Genomic DNA, 19,373 nt, shown 5'->3' on the forward strand with positions numbered 1-19,373 from the left:
ACGAAAAGATAGAATGTTCAGCTATCCAGTTAAAATTAACTTATGGCTTTAGGTACAAGCACATGCCAAAATTACCATCACTTAAATGAAATACTTATTCGACCCAATGGCCTGGAGCAGTATAACACTAATAAAGTTAAAAACAATCCTAATAGCCCCACTCTAGACTCAGACTCATTTATTTATCCATATTATTATACCTTGCTATAATTTGGGGAAAAAACCCAACCCTTTGCAACAGCCAAAGTGGTATTGTGTTCAATGCCTGCCAGGAGCACTCTCAGTTTTTTTTCCCAATAAGTATATTTGCCCTTCCTTGAAGAAGCAATAAAATCCATAATTCTGTTATATCCAAAAGACAATGGTGATTTCCTCACTGGTGATTAATCCTGGGATAGTCACCCGAAATATCCAGGTTTCCTCGAGATATCCTCACAGCCAATCCATCGAACACAGATCAGACCCGTTTCTGGCACTCCTCCCCCCACCCCTTTATCAGGGATTTGCCTGGACCTGCTTGTATATGCACCTTTTTGAAAAAAAATTCTAATGGGAGCTAATAGGAGATGGGGGCTACACATTTGAGGGTCCATAACTTTGGCCCCCATGAACCTGGGTGGTATCATCAGGAGAGTCTCCTACTGATACCACCCAGTTTTTGTGACATTTGGTGCAGGGAGTCAAAAGCTATGGGCTCCCAAAAGGGGTGCCCCCATCCCCCATTGTTTTCAATGGGAGCTAATAGGAGATGGGGGCTACACATTTGAGGGTCCATAACTTTGGCCCCCATGAACCAAACTTCACCAAACCTGGGTGGTATCATCAGGAGGGCCTCCAAATATACTCTGAAATTTTGATGCTTCTAGATCTGTCGTGGCGAACCTTTGGCACTCCAGATGTTATGGACTACAATTCCCATCAGCCCCTGCCAGCATGGTCAATTGGTCATGCTGTCAGGGGCTGATGGGAATTATAGTTCATAACATCTGGAGTGCCAAAGGTTCGCCACCACTGTTCTAGATTAACAATTGCACCCCTGACAGCAGGCACCCTCCCAAAAGGGGCAGGGCTAGATGTCTTCACTAGAAACATGCTGCAGTGAGGATGTTGGAACCTGGATGCAAAGGTGCCGATTCTTTTGAAACTTAGTTGTATCTAGATTAAATTTTCAGTGGGGATTCAGCCATGTTCCAATGTATCAATTCACCCCAATTGACACAAACATAATCTATTTGAGTAAGGAAGCTTCTTTAAGGACATGCTGAAATTAAAAAAATGAATAGGAAAGAAAGAAAAGAAAGCCCTACAAAACCTCTGAATATACGTGGACAAAACAATTATATATATATATGTTTACAATGGTAAGTTTTTACTTTCTGGTCTATGATTTTAAAGTAGGGTTCACCAAGCTTTTCTTTCATGAGAACCACTTCTCATTAATGAAAAATATGTCAGCCTATGCCTTGATCAAACAGCCTGGGATCCTGGCAGAAATTTCCTTGGTCCTTGGAAAACTTTCGCCACATCAACACCAAACTGCTAATGGACTCAAAAGCTATGGCCCAATCATTATTTCAGCTCCAAACACCCCTGGCTTGAGTTGGCCAAAAGCATTTTGCCCTATCTGCTGCACGGGCCTTATCTGGCCCTATCAACTGCACTGACAGCAAGGGAGCATCAGCCAGTTGCCTTTATGGTAAGCTATCAGTAGGTTGCAGTTGACCAGTTCACAACCCTGGTTCTAATACAAACTAGATAGTTTTGAGCTATTCAACACTGGATATAGGTCAGCTGGATTACACTTCAGCATATGGCTGTGTTCTCTGAAGGCAGCAAAATCAGCACCAAAGTTTGCTTTGTTTGTTGTATATTGTTTCCTGCTGATCTTGCTCATGACATACCTTGGTTAAGAATATTGGATCTATCAGGAGATGAATCAATAGCCTCCAGAGGGAGGGAAAGAACCTTATATCCTGTTTTTTTCAGCATAATCATTACATTAATATATTCCAAGAATTATGATTAATTCATAATTTAGAGGCTTTTGTAAAATGAATCCCACACCAAAGAATTTGGCTAAATTTGGCACAGAAGACAGAAATCCTCTTTGGCACCAGTAGTCCAAGAGCTGTAACCAGTGGTAGGATCCAAAAATTTTAATAACAGGTTCCGATGGTGGTGGGATTCAAACAGTGGCGTCGCCGCACACACGCACCTCTAGTCCCTATTGGGCAGGGAGGTTGCTTTAGTAACCCCTTCTCGGCACTCAGAAAAAATTAGTAACCACTTCTAGAGAAGTGGTGAGAACTGGTTGGATCCCACCTCTGGCTGTAACTTTGCAGGCTTCATTCACTGAACTGAACACTGATCTACTGACATTTTGTATTATAGAAGCACAAATGTTGTTTCATTCAAAAGCTCACCTTTCAGTTGGTTATACTTATATGTGAAAACAAAATAAAGAGAAGTGGAAGATTTCCTATTGATACAATGGAAGCAAAATTAAAAATAGTGCTAGGTAAAGAGATCTTGTGAATGGTCTTTAAGACTCATTAACTTCAATACTGAATCCTGAATGGCCCATATTAAAGCAATAATCTCTAAACAATGGTATTTCACTGCTTTCTTAGAACAAAACCAGCATCTTTTTGTACCTGGAAAATTGTCTTTTTTTTCAGGAGTTATAGGTGTTTAGTATCAAATAAATGACATTAATTTTAAGGATTAAATTTAGACATCTGGATAGTCATACCTGAACAATACATAGGAAGAGAGATGTTGAAAAGAAGCTTGTTCCACCTTGTCATGTTAAAGAGTGACCAAGTTTGTTTTCTGCTGTGACTGTTTTCTGCTGTAAGAAGGCTACCATAACATTTTACAAAATAATAACTTTGTTCTATTTAGCAAAGTAGTTTTTACTCGGTTTTATATGTCATTTAACCTTTCTAAAGGCACATCTGCTAATGTTTTTTTCTTTCTTAAAAAGATATTTGGGAACCCACTGTTTTGCTCTTTTTACAATACTCCCTGGATTGCCTACAGACAGACTATCATCAAAATTTTGGACATCACTTGCTTGAACTTGAAATGAAACAGGATATAAATCAGGTCACCTCAAACAAGTGAATATGAACTACATTGTGATGAATAATTTTATTGGTTTTATTTCATCTGTTCCCATGAGCTAGATCTGCAACCATATTAAAGATACCAATTAAAGTGCACAAAATGGAAAACAATCAATTAAAGAGAATTATAAATGACATCATTAACTAATAGCCACTCTGCTCATGGTTTTGATATAAAACTAAGAAGAATGCTGTGACCAATTGTCATAATTTTCATGTTTGAAATGCAAATATTACCCATGCATTTATCCATACTATCATCACAGTATGATACAATATTAATGAAAGTGGGTTCTGGCAAGGGATCATAGGAATTGTAGCTTAGTGAGGTACAGTGGGAAAGATCCCTCAACCCAAAGAATTATAACTGTCAAGTTTTTCAAGGAAGAGAGAACTGATTATCAGGTTAAGTCAGCAGGGTAAATATGCCATTAAAGTATCATGCTGTAGGATGAGACAAAACATTAGGAAGATTATGGAAATTAGGCACATGTAATTCTTAAATTCATCCTTTGTTTCTCCTTTCCTGCTTGCAATGAAATCGCTTAAAATAGTAAAAAAAAATCATGACAATAATATAGATAGCTAATTAAGACCATCGATGATGCACATTATTGCCAATTTGCATGGCAACCAATACCAGGATTCAGAGCTGATTACAATTAAGATTTCTGCATCATAATAAAAGACTATGGGACCACATCATAATGTGGAAGTATTCAAGAATAAGGAGGTATTAGTCAGTACAATTTTACAGTTTTACATGAGCTGGAAGAGATACATACCTCTATAGAAGAATCCTAATAGGAATTACACATATATAACTACTTATAAGTCCATCTTTACCTGTTTTATTTTTGTAAGTCAGAAATGGTGTTTGATAAGTCTTTTTATTATTTTGGCTGCTTACATTTCTGGTCTATAACCATAATAAATAAATGATGATTATGACTAAGTCCATCAAGGTCAACTTGCAGTGGCTCCCTCAGGTAGAGGTCTTTCATATTACCTACTACTAGATGCTTTTAATTGGAGAAGTTGGGATTTGAAACTGGACCTTTTTGCATGCCAAGCACCCCCCTTACCTCTAAAGTTGAATTTTTCTGACTTTAACATAACAATAACTCTGTTTAGAATTCTACTGCGAAACGTTCAAGCAGAGTTCTATGAAAGAAAAAGGGTATTTTTAAAATCTGGATTTCAGAGTGGGCATAATTATTAATATTCGGGTTATTCAGGTAATAAATACTGGTTTTGTATCTGGATTTCTTTTTTTTTTGGTGGGGGAGTCTGATATTATTTCCTATGAGAAACCTTGGGGGGGGGGAGTAGACTGGCCGACTTTCAAGCAAATGACACCCAAAATTGCAGCAGAGCTGGTGCCGCCTACAGAGCACCCAAGTTTAAAGTAGGTTAGATCAGGATTCCAATTCTATGGTCCCCTGAACAAGATGCCCCCAGCCATCTTCCACTGTTTCCTATAAAAAGGAATTCCATAATTCCAGTGGTGGGAGTCAAATAATTTAACAACTGGTTGTTTACAATCACCATTTTAACAACCGGTTCTACCGAAGTGGTGCAAACCTGCTGAATCCACCACTCCATATTTCTTTCTGGGCAAAGAATAGCCAAACACACAAGAACAAGCCTCCCAATACAAAGCAAACCAACAAGCCCAACAGAGCAAATGGAGAGCCAGGGAATCCTAGTAGAACCTTAAGGCTAGATTTGAGTTTCCAATTCACAATATGTCTTTCTGAAGAAGTTGCCTTGTAAAAACTTCATAAAATACATAATATGAAATATCTGTTTAATTATGACAGTGACTCATCCAATCCATCAATGCTATGTGAATTGTCTTGAACAAGATGGAAAATATTCTTTTTAAAAAATCTGCACACATATATTTGTTACATAAAATAAAAAAGTATAGTCTAATATGTCACCCATGCAATTTTGAGGCAGGATAATTCCTTACAGGAGTTATTTACTTATGATAAAATGTTGTACTTAGCCACATTGGTCCATAGAAAAATTCCAAAAAACAAACATCATGTAATACCTTTGCCCTAGAAGCATCTAAAGCTTACTGAAATGGGGCACAAGTGTTTGAGTTCTCCAGAACTCTTCATCAAACTAGTTCCAGACAACTTTCTTCCCCATGTTTTTTGTACAATACTCAGTGAAAAGTCTGCCATTATACTGTTTACATATGTACATGTGAATGGTTGACACAGATTCACAGATTAACTATGAAATACTAAAATATTAGGTAATAGATAAGCTGTAGGAAAAGAAGGATATAATGTCACTAGAAAAATACATTCTGAAACATCTTCTGTGAGCTTGACGCTAACAGTCTCTTTATTCTTAACTTAGTAATTTTTCCCTCATTTCACCTTTTTTCCAAAGAACATGCACCTGAAAGGCACATATCAAACAGAGATGAATAAGTGAAACAGATTTCCAGCAACGATTTATCTGAAAGACAAATAGTTATTGCTTCACCAGCTAACTGCTGAAGACAATATGCTCATCCAAGCAGTTATCGACTTCACACTGACAGCTCTTATGAGATTTTCAAATTAACTGCCACAAAATTTTTCACTCTATGACCTCAATTTTGTTGTGTTCTTCTTTGACCAAAGCAAATTCATATGAACATATGCCTCACATATCATTAGGTTTCAAGAACTATCACAATCATGAGACAGTGTACTCAGAAGGGAAAAGGGGTGATACATTTTTATCTCAAACATGGTTCAGATGTAATCCTTCCTGGGCTGATACTCCCTTCTGCATAAATGTCACCATTCAAACATTAACCATTTGGGGGCACACTGCTACAAGGCAGTAAAGAAGTTAACAGTAACCAGTGTTTCCAAATAAGATACAAATCCTGGCTTCAATTTGAGTTTTTAAGCTACCCATGATCTGTACATATAGGTTACCACTATGCTATAGTTAATATTACTAGAAAAACTAGAAGGGGTAATGGTGCAAGAAATAAGAGGCAAATGTGTGAAATTCATATGTTTAACAGCATTATGTATTGCTGAAGGCTTTTGTGGCTAGAATCAACTGGTTGTTGTGAGTTTTCTGAGCTGTGTGGCTGTAGTCTGGTAATTTTTGCTCCAAACATTTCTGGTAGTTTTTTCTCCTAATATTTCACCTGCTTCTATATCTTCAGAGGCATGTCACAGTAAGACATGGTTATCTCCATAGCATAGTTGGCGTGATTGTGTGGTGGGCTATCTCTTTTGTCCACCTCACAGTTGGTGTGGGGGAGGGGGGTTGAGCACATTTGCATGTATCCAAGTAGAAAACCCACAACAACCAGTTTAACAGTACTATTGTCCTACTCATCCATCATACAGACAGCAGTGTGAACCAGGCCTTTCCTGGGAGTGTGGGAGTCACAGTTCCCATGATCTCTCCCTACTGTTTTGAAAAATAAAGCAGGATTCTATACTGTCAAGTTCTCTTACAGAGGGATTGGTTAACATTGCAGTATAATCTGCATGGTGGCAGTGAGCATACATCCATACAGAAGCACAGCCTGGCCCATCTGCAGCGAGCTGGACAATCGGCCAGAACCCTAAGTGTATTTCTTGCGGTGGTATCGTTTCACTGCAAGACCGCCTCCATACCTGACCCCTCACGTTCCTTTGCTGCTCGCCAAGCAGTGAAAGGGTGGTCCAGGATGGCCGCCTGCAAGCTTGACGGGCGACATCCAATCTCAATCTCGCTGATCAGCCGGCTGATTTCCATCCTCCCCTGGGTTTGCAGGTCCTGCTTTGAGACACTTTTATTTCGCACTGCCTTTGCTTTAGCATTATTTGGCGCTTTCAAGAGTAGCGAGCTAGTCTCAGCATCACACGCTGATACCTCTGCCAGAGCCTTGGCCCAGGATGATGTTTGCATCATGGATTAATATATAAACTCATGCCAGGACACTCTGGCCATTTCCGCACGGCCACGCTGGAAGTCGGGGCGGCGTACATGATGCTGACCCAACCCCCCCCCGGGACCGTTCGCACGAACGGTCCCGGAAATTACCGGGAAGACGGCGCCGCGCTGCACCATCTCCCGATCGACCTACCTTCCCTGTGACCGCGCCGGACGGTCTCAGGGAAGATAGGTCGATTGAGGAAGGGGGGAGGGATGGCGCCTTCCAGCTGCTGCCATTCGCATGGCAGCGGTTGGAAGCCGCTGTTTCCCAAAAACCTCACTCGGGGAGCGAGGTTGGGAAACAGTGGCTTCGCGCCACTGGGGAGGAGCGAGGGCGGCGCAGCTGCAAAGCAGCTGTGCCCCCCCCTTGCGAACAGCTCCCTGGGGACAGGGTTTTTGCCATCCCCAGGGTGCTGTTTTTGGCCCATGCGGAAAGGGCCTTAGAGTCAAATAATATCCGTCAGCTCAGTTCTAGCTTGAGTACAAATACTGTATTTCTGTGAGTTTTCCTTCATGATTTAATCAGGCAAATTCTTTCATTCAAGCTTAGAGCCATGGTGGCACAACTCATAAGCAACTCACCAAACAAGAAAATCCATATCAGCAGATGATACAATATTTTTTCCTTATTCTATAGCAGTGATACTCACTCAGTGGCTCAGTAATCAATGCTGCTCTTCTAAGCACAGTTTTCCCATTGGCATTCCCAGAAAAGTGTGAGCACCACTGCCAGTTGAGAATTGTGGTTGGCAGTTGATTTCCACCTTGAAACAGTCACTACCTGAGGAACAGGTAAACTCTGTGCTCACTGAGGTGCAGGGCTCATGCCAGGAATTGAACTAAATGTGGGTTCTTTGGTTCATGGTAATTGGGAAATATGTCCCCCCTCACTGCTGCAAATTAAATACCACTGTATCATGTCAATACAAACATCTTGTCTTTCAAACTTTCTATCCATAAGTCAAACTCATTAATTTTTCTGCATGTTTAATTATTTTTAATCACATGTAATTTTCTTTCTTGATCACCATCTTTCCTTCAACAGAGCACATTCAAATGTGCTCACTGCTATCCTCAATATTTACTTAGGGAGCAATCCTCAGTAGGCCTACTAGGAAGTAAGTATGTTCCACAGTATTGAATGGATTGCTCCAAAGAAAGAGTCAAGCTACTATGTTCTAGTCTTAAACACTACATTACTGAAGAAATGTAATTGCTAAATGAATAGGAATCCCCAACATGGAATATTTAAGGGGTAGAAACTTACCTTGCATGTGAACTCTATGCCCTTGGAATGCATCAAGTACTTCAGGCACATTTGAGAGAGAAAATAAGAGAAAACACAAGGAAGAAAATTACTTTGCATTGGTCTCAGAATTCTTGTTCATGAACAGCCTTTGTTGCTCTGATAGCATGAAATGCAAGTACCCAGAACTGCTTGCAGAAATGTGATTTGACAGTCAGTTTTGTACAGAATGTAGGTTTCATAAAAAGAGAAACAACCCAGATTGAGTCCTACTCAACAGTACATACTTTTGATTGGATTTTTTGCTTCTGACATTAACTTCTGGTTCGTCTGACATTAAATTTAAGAAGACAAATTCAGACTACAGTACAGGACTGTACAGGACTGTAAAAATTTGTCACTGAAGAATGTTCATGTTTTACCCAGATCTGATGTTTTATATTGTCAGGGCATACATGACAACAATGAGGATCACAGAGCACCATGCAGACAATTTTGGGTTTTGGACAATGAAGATGTTCCACCCCCAAAAGAGAAACTCTGCACCAGATACTATGCCAATTAAAAATATTACAAGGATTCTCATGTGTTTATGCAATCTATTTACTAATTGTGCACAGCATGAACATGTAACTTAAAAAAAATTAAACAATATATTTGGCATGAAAAGAAAACACTGAAGTGATGTGAAGGTGGGGGACACACACAACACAGAATTCTGTAAATCAGGATATTATATGCAAATTTGAACACTTTCCCTTCTCAATTAGTCAAAAATAAACACTTTTAATTCCCTTGATTTCAATGGAAGACGTAAGACTCATTGTAAGCTGTCTTGTTGAATTCGATAGGATTGTAAAGTGATACCGGTATGTTTTGGATTACTGAGATGTGCTTACAACATTTATAATGCAGTAACCAAACCTAGAGATGATACAATGGCAGCCCCTACCCCTTGTAGGGGTAACCCTTCACCTCCGCCTGAGCCTCAGAATCATTCCACACGGCAGCCAGAGAAGCAGGTCAGTAGCACAGGAGCCCTTCAGCAGAACTGGCTTCTCAATGCTCAAGGGAGCCTGGGCGGGAAGGAAGCCCCCAGGATCACATCAGCTGGCAGCACCAGCTGGTAGAAGTCCAGAAATGACATGGGGCACTAAACTGGTAGAAGCAGGACATGCATGCACCTTAAGACACAGGGCTGAGGAGGAGGAGGAGGCCCAAGCATTGAGTTTGCCAATGCATTGAGTTTTCTGGATAATCAATGATCAGATTCATAAAAAATGTATTGTACTAAGAACAGGATCAGGGAAAGTGCCTTTAAATCATTAGAAAAGCATATAAAGTGTGTACAACAATATTTCCAGACACCACTATTTCAGACATTTCATTCTAAACAAGAACAGGAAAAAAACGAAGGTTGTGATTCTCAGAATTCTGTGTCAGATGTTCTCAAACCCAGTGCAAAATTCCATAGGTGCAGATACACAAAAAGCAACTGGCTGATTCTGCCTTCAGATCTTTGACATTCTGGAATTTTGCCTACCAGCCTAGAATTAATCAAAATATAATCAATCATGTGTCTTAGGAGCATGCCACTGCATAAATCTGTGCAGAAGCAAACTGGGAAGTTTGTGATTGTCACATCACTCACCAGAATGTCGCACAGCACTGCAGCACCTCAGCCCTATTTTCAATAAAAGAAGAGCAAACTCTAAACAACTCAAAAGCTTGTACTTTCATAACAAAAATGGGAGAATATTGTTCTGTCTGTTTTAAATATATACAGAAATTGTAGGAGAGAAAAACAGTAAGAATTTATTCAAAGCCTGTGAGACCTTTTTCCTTTATGGCAAACCACAAGGTCAGTCCCCCTAAACCCACTAGGACAAATAGGAATTCACATGGGCTCTGGAAGAACTGTAAAATGAATAGCAGAGATAATATTGTACAGAGATATGCTAGTCAAGAGTTTTTGGCTATAAGGTCCAAACACCTAAATTGAAATCAACAAAAATTTCACATCTCCACCACAAACAGGGTGAAATGCAAAGCATCACATGTGTCTGTGAGGGGCTTTTTAGGGCTCATTCACATATTACTGATTTTTTCATGTTTATTTTCAGTAGTGGTTTTCCTTTTTACAAAAACACCCTTCAGGAAAACTTGTAACATTGGTTGTTTCTTTTCTTCCAATTGTGATAAAAGCAATTCAAGGATAGCTTTTTCCAACAAGAAAATGGTAGAGGGAAGATAGGTTTAAAGTTTCCAAATCCACCCTCTTCTCAAGCGTTCTCCTGATTGATAAAGCAATTCCTGAGTTTTTATTTGCAAAAGAAAAAAAGTTCTCTAAAATACACACACACACACACACACACACATGGTAAACTGTGGCTAAGCAGCAGCTACTGATGCTTCATGAAAAGACATTTCCTTCAGAATGGTACCCCATAAAGCGCAGGTGCTGATGCTGGAAGTAAAAGTTATGTGAGTTTGCACACTAGTGCTCATGTCCAGAAGAGCTGTACACACCCAGACTTTTCTGGATAAAAACCACTGACAATAAATAATTTATAAATGTCTGCCTTCAGGTAGTTAGATTATTTTATTAAGAAAATTAATTTAATGAGATTGACTATTTCCAAGACCACAATTACCACAATTTGGAATCAATCCCTTTCGAATTGTACTAATTTAATATCAACAGTGTCTTTACCATGTGGCACTGTCATATACCAAACTATTATTTTTATTTTATTTATTTATTTATTTATGGGATTTCTATACCGCCCAATCCCCAAAGGGCTCTGCTTTAAAGGGCAATGCTTTAGGTCAAATAGCAGTTAAAGCATTTAAGACAAACAGTGTTTACAATTTCAAGTTCAAACCTTATTAATCTATGCTGGCTCTGTGGTTTCATTATTTGCTGTGGATTTAATTTTTTGTTTTAGTTAGATAAATTACAATTAGTTCCAAATGACTGAAGACTCTAATCACTGGCCCACAAAACCAGCACACTGGTCTGCAACATCAAATTTATTTTCCTTTCAAATTATGTTTTCCTCTCTTTCTCTGTGCAAGAGTGATAGTTGTTTACTTGCACAAAAAGATAATTTATTAGAGTCATAAACAGTTGACTCAGCTATATAAAGAGAAGACTATTGGGGGAAGACTAGCACTTCATCTGGCTAATAAAAGTCAAATTACTGTTTAAAAATAGTATAGTCCAACATGTCAAAAGGAGCTGCAGTTCTGCAAAGAAAAGGGATTGGAATATATCAGAAATAGTCTGTTTCACACCTTTGTCTTTGACTAGACATCTCCCTGGTGCCCAAGTTCTCAAAGTTAAAGTACATGAAATGAGATTCTTGCTCTCCAGAGATTAGCTTTATTGACAGTCCTTAAATAGAGAAAAAAGCCCTTGAAGTTAAGCTCCAAAAAATTCAACACACATATTCCTCTCAAAAAGTCATACTCCATTGGGTCTGTAGAGTAACACCTAAAAGTTAGTAGACTTGATGTAACAAGTGTAATGCTTCCATTTAAATGTGTGTTATATACCATTTAAATGTGTGTTATATACCATCAGTATAACATAGGGTTGCATCTTATGGCAACCCTATGAATTCATGATCTCCAACGCATCCTATCATTGAAAGCCTTACTGAGGTCTTGCAAACTGAAGGCTGCGGTTTCATTTACTGAGCCAATCCGAATCATGTTAGGCCCTTTTCTTTTTCTATTGGCTTCAATTTTTCCTATTAAATATCTGATTTTTCTATTGCTACCTACCTGAACCTGTGAAATAGGGTTGAATTCAAAATTTATTATGAGTAATACTTCAGAATTTCATCAGAGCAGCAGTGACTCTTCCAAAAAGCTGCCCTTGGTCGTTATATATTTTCATTATATCCAACTTCCCTTTTTTGTAAGTGTAAAATTTTACAAAACAATAAATTTTATCATTGGGATCCGAGATATGAGTTTCTCTCTGGATGTGATTTACTTATTAAATAAGGAATCATGTGGCTACAAAATCACCTTTCTAGTACCCCTATTGTTGTCCATATAAGAAGCAGGACCAGCAAATCAAGTTGAAGCAAATCAGGGGCTCACTGTTCAAAATGAAAACTTAAATAGCTATCCATGAATATTACTAGTTTCAGCACATATCTGTCAAACAGTTATCCCATGGTTCTTCCAATATGAATCTCAGGGCGTGCAGTTCTCACCTGCCTGTTTTACCATCCTCAACAATCCTATGAGATAGGTTAGGCAGGAAAATAGAATCAAGTTCAAGGTTACTTATACTTCAGTTCTAAGGAGAGTTATTCCAGTCTAAATCCTTTCATTTCATTGGGCTTAGACTAGAATAACTCTGCATAGAGATTGCATTGTAAGTGACCTACATGGCAAAGTAGTGATTTGAAAATAACAATAGATGAGTTCTTCAAAGAGTGAAAAGAGAAATAAAAAACCATAGTTCGCAATGAATGCAAATGCAGCATGTATATTACATAGTAAAAGGAAGTAGAAAAACCCTAGTACAAGCAAGAATAGAAGCCAAAAAGAAGCTTAACTTCAACACCACAGACAGTCAAAACCAGCCTAGTATTTGACAAGTAGCTGCAAGCCATTCATTATATAGACATGATTTGAACCAGTCTCCTCTATCCCAGTCTAATACTTCAACTACTACACTAGGTTGCCAACATCCAGGTGGTGGCTGGAGATATCCTGGGATTACAACTGTCTCCAGGTGATAGAGATCCATTCACTTGGAAAGACTGTTGCTTTGGAAGGCCAACTCTACAGCATCATATCCCAATGAAGTTCCTTCTCTTCCTTAACCCTGCCTTCCTCAAACTCCACCTCCAATATCTCCAGATATTTCCCAGCCCTGAGTTGGCAACCCTACACTACAATATGTTTTGTTTATTTAAACAGAAAGACAAGAAACACGAAGAGAACAAACAAAATGGAAATGTAATAATTTTGTTTTTATATATTTGAATGTTGATTCAATGTTTCTGTAAAATAAAAAACTACTAATAAAATATTAAAAATGAAACTTAGAATATATTCCCAATTACACTTAAACTGGTGGTTCCCTGTCCCCAGAACAGCGATTGTCATTTCAGAACCTGTGGTTGATTAAACTTAGAGGTCATCTTACCTGCCAGAAAAAAGAAGGAACAGATTGCAACAAAATAACTGATTAAAGGCTGCAGCTTCATCTTCAGATGTGTTTATTTCACAAGGACTTCTGTCCTTTCGCAGTGCACTTCAGATACTAAATAACAGCTGGCAAAAAAAGAAAAGAAAAAGAAAATGTCACCTTACAAAAAAAATTTCAGCAATGAATGGCTTGGATTCATTGGATCATTTCTGTTGACAGAATGGTTTCAGGGGGCATTTTGAGCTTCAGGAGCAGAGGGCAGATGAGAAAATGATGATCCATGGTCAGAAATTGTTTTGCCTGCAGAAATGATGGGGCGTACCTAGGCAAACTGGAGCCCTGGGCAAAACCTGAGTTTGATGCCCCCCCCATGGGTGACCAACCTCTCCCACGGTAACCAAACAATGATTTTTTCCACCAGGTCGTTTCAAAGTCACTGTCACATTATAGAACATGCCCCAACTCACAAATCTGAACACAGCAGAAATATTTTTTGAAAACATTTTCAAAATGATTTCAAAATGTTTTATTACTGTTTAAACAAGTGATGCTGGAATCCACCCCCAAACAGCATCACTTTCAATGGTGTTTAGACTAGGGAGCCCAGATTCTCCTTTTAAATCCACCTTAAAGGGAGAATCTGGGGTCCCAGTTTAAACGACATTGAAAGTGATGATGTTTTGGGGTTGATTCTCCCCCACCCTGAAACAGCATCACTTTCAATGTTTAAACCGGGGACCTCAGATTCTCCCTTTAAATCCATGCCGAAGGGGATGGATTTAATAATAATAATAACCTTTATTAGGCATTGAGAGAATAAAAGAAAGAAAGAAAACAAGCATTGGCAGGAAGGGGTGGATTTAAAAGGAGAATCTGGGGAAATTTAGGGGGTGCCTGCTGTCAGGGGTGCAATTATTAAGATAGCAGCATCAAAATTTCAGAGTATCTTTGTGAGACCCCAATGATGATACCACCCAGGTTTGGTGAAGTTTGGTTCAGGGAGTCCAAAGTTATGGACCCGCAAATGTGTAGCCCCCATTTATTAGCTCCCATTGGAAACAATGGGGGATGGGGGCACTCCCTTTGGGAGTCCATAACTTTGGACTCCCTAAACTAAACCTCACCAACCCTGGGTGATATCATCAGGAGAGTCTCCTGAACAATCCTTGAAATTTTGGTGCTGCTAGCCTAAAAACTGTGCCCCTTGCAGGCCAAAAACTGAAAAAAAACACTGAAAAAACAAAAAATCCCACAAACGAACCTACGCCCCCCCCCCACAAGTCTGCGCCCTGGGAAACTGCCCACTTTGCCCAATGGGAGGAATGCCTCTGCACTGGAAACAAGGCTACCTCCAGCTGTAACTCAAGCGTTGGAGGTAATATGTAAAAAAATAACATTAGATGTTTGAAAGTTTCATTCATTAGTGAAGTATTTAAATATATAAAGGCATATACACTAGATCAAGGAATTGTATCTCAGTTCAAAAGAGTATTAGAGTATTTAGACATCTTTGAAGGAAACAGAAAAGTGTTAGCATAAACTGCCTTGCATTATTCCACATCACTTTAGACTGACCAATAAAATCAAGATCCATGGAAAAGGGTAATGGCCCCCAGGTATTGACCTTCAAGGAAACTATTTTCTTTGCATCTTTTCTCCTCTGCTTACAGCTAACAAAACAATAGTGTACAACTAATTATGAAAAAGTGTTTTATTTTCAGATCAAATCCTTCCACATTCCTTACTAGAATGTGACTTAGCGGGAGTTTGTTTTGCAGTGTCGCCTTGAAAACATTTTCATAGATGCAGCATGAATTTAAATGGTTGCAAAAGGTTGCCCCTGATTAAATTGTGATGGCTCTATGTGATAATAGAGTAACTCAATGGAAGAGAAATGATAATTGTGTATGAATGCATGACAAATATTATAATCTGCTCACTGTACAACGACATTATAAAGGCTTAATAGTAAGTGTATGATACTGATAATGAAGTTATGCTACCCATTTAGAATGGGGCTTTGCTTTTGCATTTATCTAACCTGAACTGGATTAGATTAAAAAGCCTTCCCAATGACTTTTTCCTAAGTTCTGCTATGAAAGCCGGACATTACCAAGAAATCACTAATGGACAAACTCCATGTTCTACACAAGCCACTCACAAATTCCCAAGGGTATTTTGGGGAAAGAAGGATGTTCCCTGATGTTCTACTATTTCAAAACAGAAGAACTCCACTAGTGAGAAGCAAAAGTACTGAGGTGTTTTGATACAATGTTCTGTCAAAATGGACTCAGAGCTGTCTGCTATTAAATGAGGAAGCACACCAGTTACTTCTGTAACGCAGTACCATAACTGAGCAGAAGATTCCAGTTCAGATGCCCAAACAGCAGTTCAAATTGATCTGAGACAGCCATATGCACAAAGGACAGGTTTTGGATGTGTTGTGCAATGCCTCAGGTCTACTATTTGTTCAGGATCTGAAGATCTTTTTCTTTGAAGCTCTACATTACTTGCACATCAGAGAAAGACAGAGACAGAGAGACAGAGAGAGACTGTCTCTATCCTGAAAGACAGTCATTAAAAAGCCAGTGCTCCAGATTTTATTTACACTTACAGGAGAACTGGATGTCATTAGACACAAACAGCTATAGGCATTTCATTGCTTTTTCTCCCTTTCCTGGTAACTTATTTATTATTTAGGAAACTTTTATGCTGCCTCTCCAGAGAAGCTGCTCCAAGTGGCTTACTAAGTAAAATACTGCAAATTATTAATACATTATTTAAAATCTAGAAATGTTTTAACTAGTCAAAGTATAAAAATAGCATAAAACATTGAACAGCTTATAACAAGTTTCAAAAAAGAAGTCTCAGGTGGATTCCACACAGCATGATAATAACAACAGGTTACATCTGTTATTTTTGAAACCGGGTCTATTTTATTCCATTTTTGTCCTTTGCTTGAGTGCCCATTTTCCTTGAAGGAAGCAATCCATTTTTTTCTGTTCCTTCACATGGACTTGCCTTTTTTTTTTAACAATGCAAACACACAGGCGCAAACATCCTGTTTTTCCTGCATTCTGATGGGCTGTTCCATCATCACAGTCCCCCTTCTGCCTACTTTCTCCCTCTGCAAAGGGAATGCTTCTAATTGGTGGAGAAGCTACAGCAACCCTGGGAGCCCAAGCAAAACCTCACCCTCCCATTTCTACAGCATGGAAAAATTTAAGTTTAGGACTTTGAAACCATGACATATGTAAACATGAGGCATGCAACCCCTCCCCTTAACATTGTGATATATGAAATAATAAAAGCTATCCAAAAGGGAGCAAAGCAATATGTCCCATTCACATCCAAAGGTCTGCACCTGCCTAGCTACATGCTCTGAGCATCCCCAAAATAAAATAATCAGTTGCTGTACACATTTGGATGAAATGGCACTCACAGTTGCTACCAAGAGGAGAAACTGTGCTTGGGGGACGTTTCTTAAATGGTGGCTATCACACCGGTTGGCAGCTCAGCAGAAACAAAACTGACATGACGTAGGGCAGAAGAACACGCAGTGGGGCAGAAAGAAAAAATTAAGTGGTTGGGTGCGGATGCCATTCCCTTGGTAACAGGCTCAACTGGGGATTTTTCAAAAACATTGCAATTTTGGTGATTTTTGAAAAATGCAGGGTGACAAATATAACAGGCCAATCCCATTTTGGAGAAGGGACCCATACCAAGTTCTTCCCCAAACTGGGATATTTCCCCTCATCAACCCATTATATTTCTACCATGCAGAATCTACCTCCAGAATACAGAGGATGAGCCCACTCAATTAAAAGTCTAGGAAAAAAGGTATGTTTTCCTAAAAGACACCTTAAAGGCACCTAAAAGACAGGGGGATAGGTACTGGGCAAGACACAAGAGTAAGGGTATTCTTCAGCTGAGGTGCTACGCTGTCTCTGATCATCCCTCACTTCCCTGTGAAGGTAGGAGTACAGAAAGTAGTACTCGTGAGGAAGATTGTAGTTGGTGGACTAGACAGAATGCAAGGATCTGGATGGCAAGTGTACTTGTATTAAATAAAATATTAGGCAATGGGAGGCAGAAAGTTTCCATGTATTGGAAGTAATTCCGCTACCACTATAGAAGTCTGTTCCAAATGAAACCCACATCACAAAAGTGTTCAATATTTACAAGGATTCTAATTCAATATTTGTATCAATTTATACTATTAGCGAAAGATAACACTGCCTTATTCACATCACTTGGTCAGTTCCAAAGCTATGCCCCGGCACAAAAAACTGTTCCAGTGGTTATCCTTGGCAAGGCCTAGCTTCAATTAAACCCTACTGCCTCCTCTTAAATAAAAGCCCTGTTTTGATAAAGCAGTTAAAGTCCCATTAACAGTTCAGGAACAGAAATGTTCACAAGTCTAAAACTGTTTCCAAACTACTCAATCTATCTATATAAAAAGCAAACCGTCTGTTTGTGAGTCATGCTCTAACTCCGAAACCACTGGACAAATTGCTTTTGAATTTTCACTCAATGTGCCTTTCCAATGCGGGCAGGTTTTTGGATATTCACATTGCTGAAATTCAATACCTGAGATAGGTAAAACGTCTTTTTCCTGGCGCACCAGGCCATGAAGCTGGTTGTGTTTAACTGTCACCCTTAGAATGTTCATGCAGCATGTCTGTGGCCTGAGGGGCTGGTATGCCCTTACAATGTTCACGCAGATGGCCAGAGATGAGCATTGAAAACAGTAAATAGGTAATACTGTTAGGTAATACAAGTGGAAGTGAAACACATACACACTTTGCTGCGTAAGACGTCAGGTGGGGTCGCCCCCTCACACACAGGTAACTTTCCTTCTCTGTGCCTCACTCACTACTACCACACAACACACATACTCTCATACACATCCAGCTCATCCTCACACACCTCACTCTGCCCTCCCTCACATTCAACCACCACTTACCACTTCCTCACCCATATTCGCAACAGCTCTCTTTTACTAAAAGCGAGCTGGAGTTTGCCTTTTTCTTCTAAGAAAATTTGCGGGGCGGGGGCGAAACCAACACTACTGCCTCCGCTTCTTTTGCACAGGGCCCTTTACGAACCCAGGGAGCTGGTCTTGATCTGAGCGCCTCACCACCCTGTCTCTGCTGCCTGACTGGGATAGCCTGCTTGCCCCAGTTCTGCCTTACCCAAGCCAGGACTGTGCATGTCAACCAGCCTCATGGACAGCGGAATTCGCACTCTGGACAGTCCCGTTGTGGAATGGAAAGGGTTACCTTATACTAAAAAAACAAGACACCACCATATAACATTATGAATTGAAATGGGAAAGATAGATTCCATTTGACCACCCCAAAAGGTTATGCTGGGGATCATTGGACCTGCAGGAACATCTATGTGGGTTGCGGACTGTGATGAGAAGGACAATTGCCACAGCAACACGTGGCCGGGCCCTGCTAGTTGGACATAAACTCTGTGGTTTGATACAGTTGGCTTTTCCTAATTAAATTAATATTTTTCTTGTTCCCTACATGCTCCAAACTTAACTAGATATTTTCTAAAGTCCTGTAACAGAGAAGACACATCAAAATACATAGGGTTAGATCCATAGTGGAAGGGGAGGATAATTTCCCATTTTCCCTTCTTATTGCAGACACCTCATTATTGCTTGGTCTGTTCTTGTGGGTCCACTGTCTCTCAGGAGCAGCATTTTGGAGAGAACAGTGAGTTGGAGTGAAATGAAGGAGGAAGGAATGTTCTGTTCTATTGACAGAAATGTCTTCTGTTAGTAGAAACCTAACTTTGGACCTAACCAGAGCATCCAGAATCAAGAAGTACTGTGTTACTGGAGAAAACAGGAAGCTTC

General features: G+C 39.5%; 1 protein-coding gene across 3 annotated transcripts in view; it reads right to left on the bottom strand.

Annotated features, from left to right (window-relative positions):
- CNTN1 (contactin 1) overlaps nucleotides 1-19,373 on the bottom strand; it is a 212,403-nt gene that overhangs the window by 76,413 nt on the left and 116,617 nt on the right. For 2 of the 3 annotated variants that reach the window (XM_048499546.1, XM_048499547.1), the window contains 3 exons: nucleotides 13,499-13,626; nucleotides 9,977-10,009; nucleotides 8,347-8,385 (listed from right to left, as the gene is read on the bottom strand). In XM_048499546.1, coding sequence (XP_048355503.1) covers nucleotides 8,347-8,385; nucleotides 9,977-10,009; nucleotides 13,499-13,559 — 133 coding nt within the window. In that variant the 5' untranslated portion in view covers nucleotides 13,560-13,626. The remainder of the gene's footprint in view (nucleotides 1-8,346; nucleotides 8,386-9,976; nucleotides 10,010-13,498; nucleotides 13,627-19,373) is intronic. The other variant, XM_048499548.1, reaches the window with a different exon arrangement.

The sequence above is a fragment of the Sphaerodactylus townsendi genome, linkage group LG06, assembly GCF_021028975.2.
Source record: "Sphaerodactylus townsendi isolate TG3544 linkage group LG06, MPM_Stown_v2.3, whole genome shotgun sequence".
Lineage (NCBI taxonomy): Eukaryota > Metazoa > Chordata > Lepidosauria > Squamata > Sphaerodactylidae > Sphaerodactylus > Sphaerodactylus townsendi.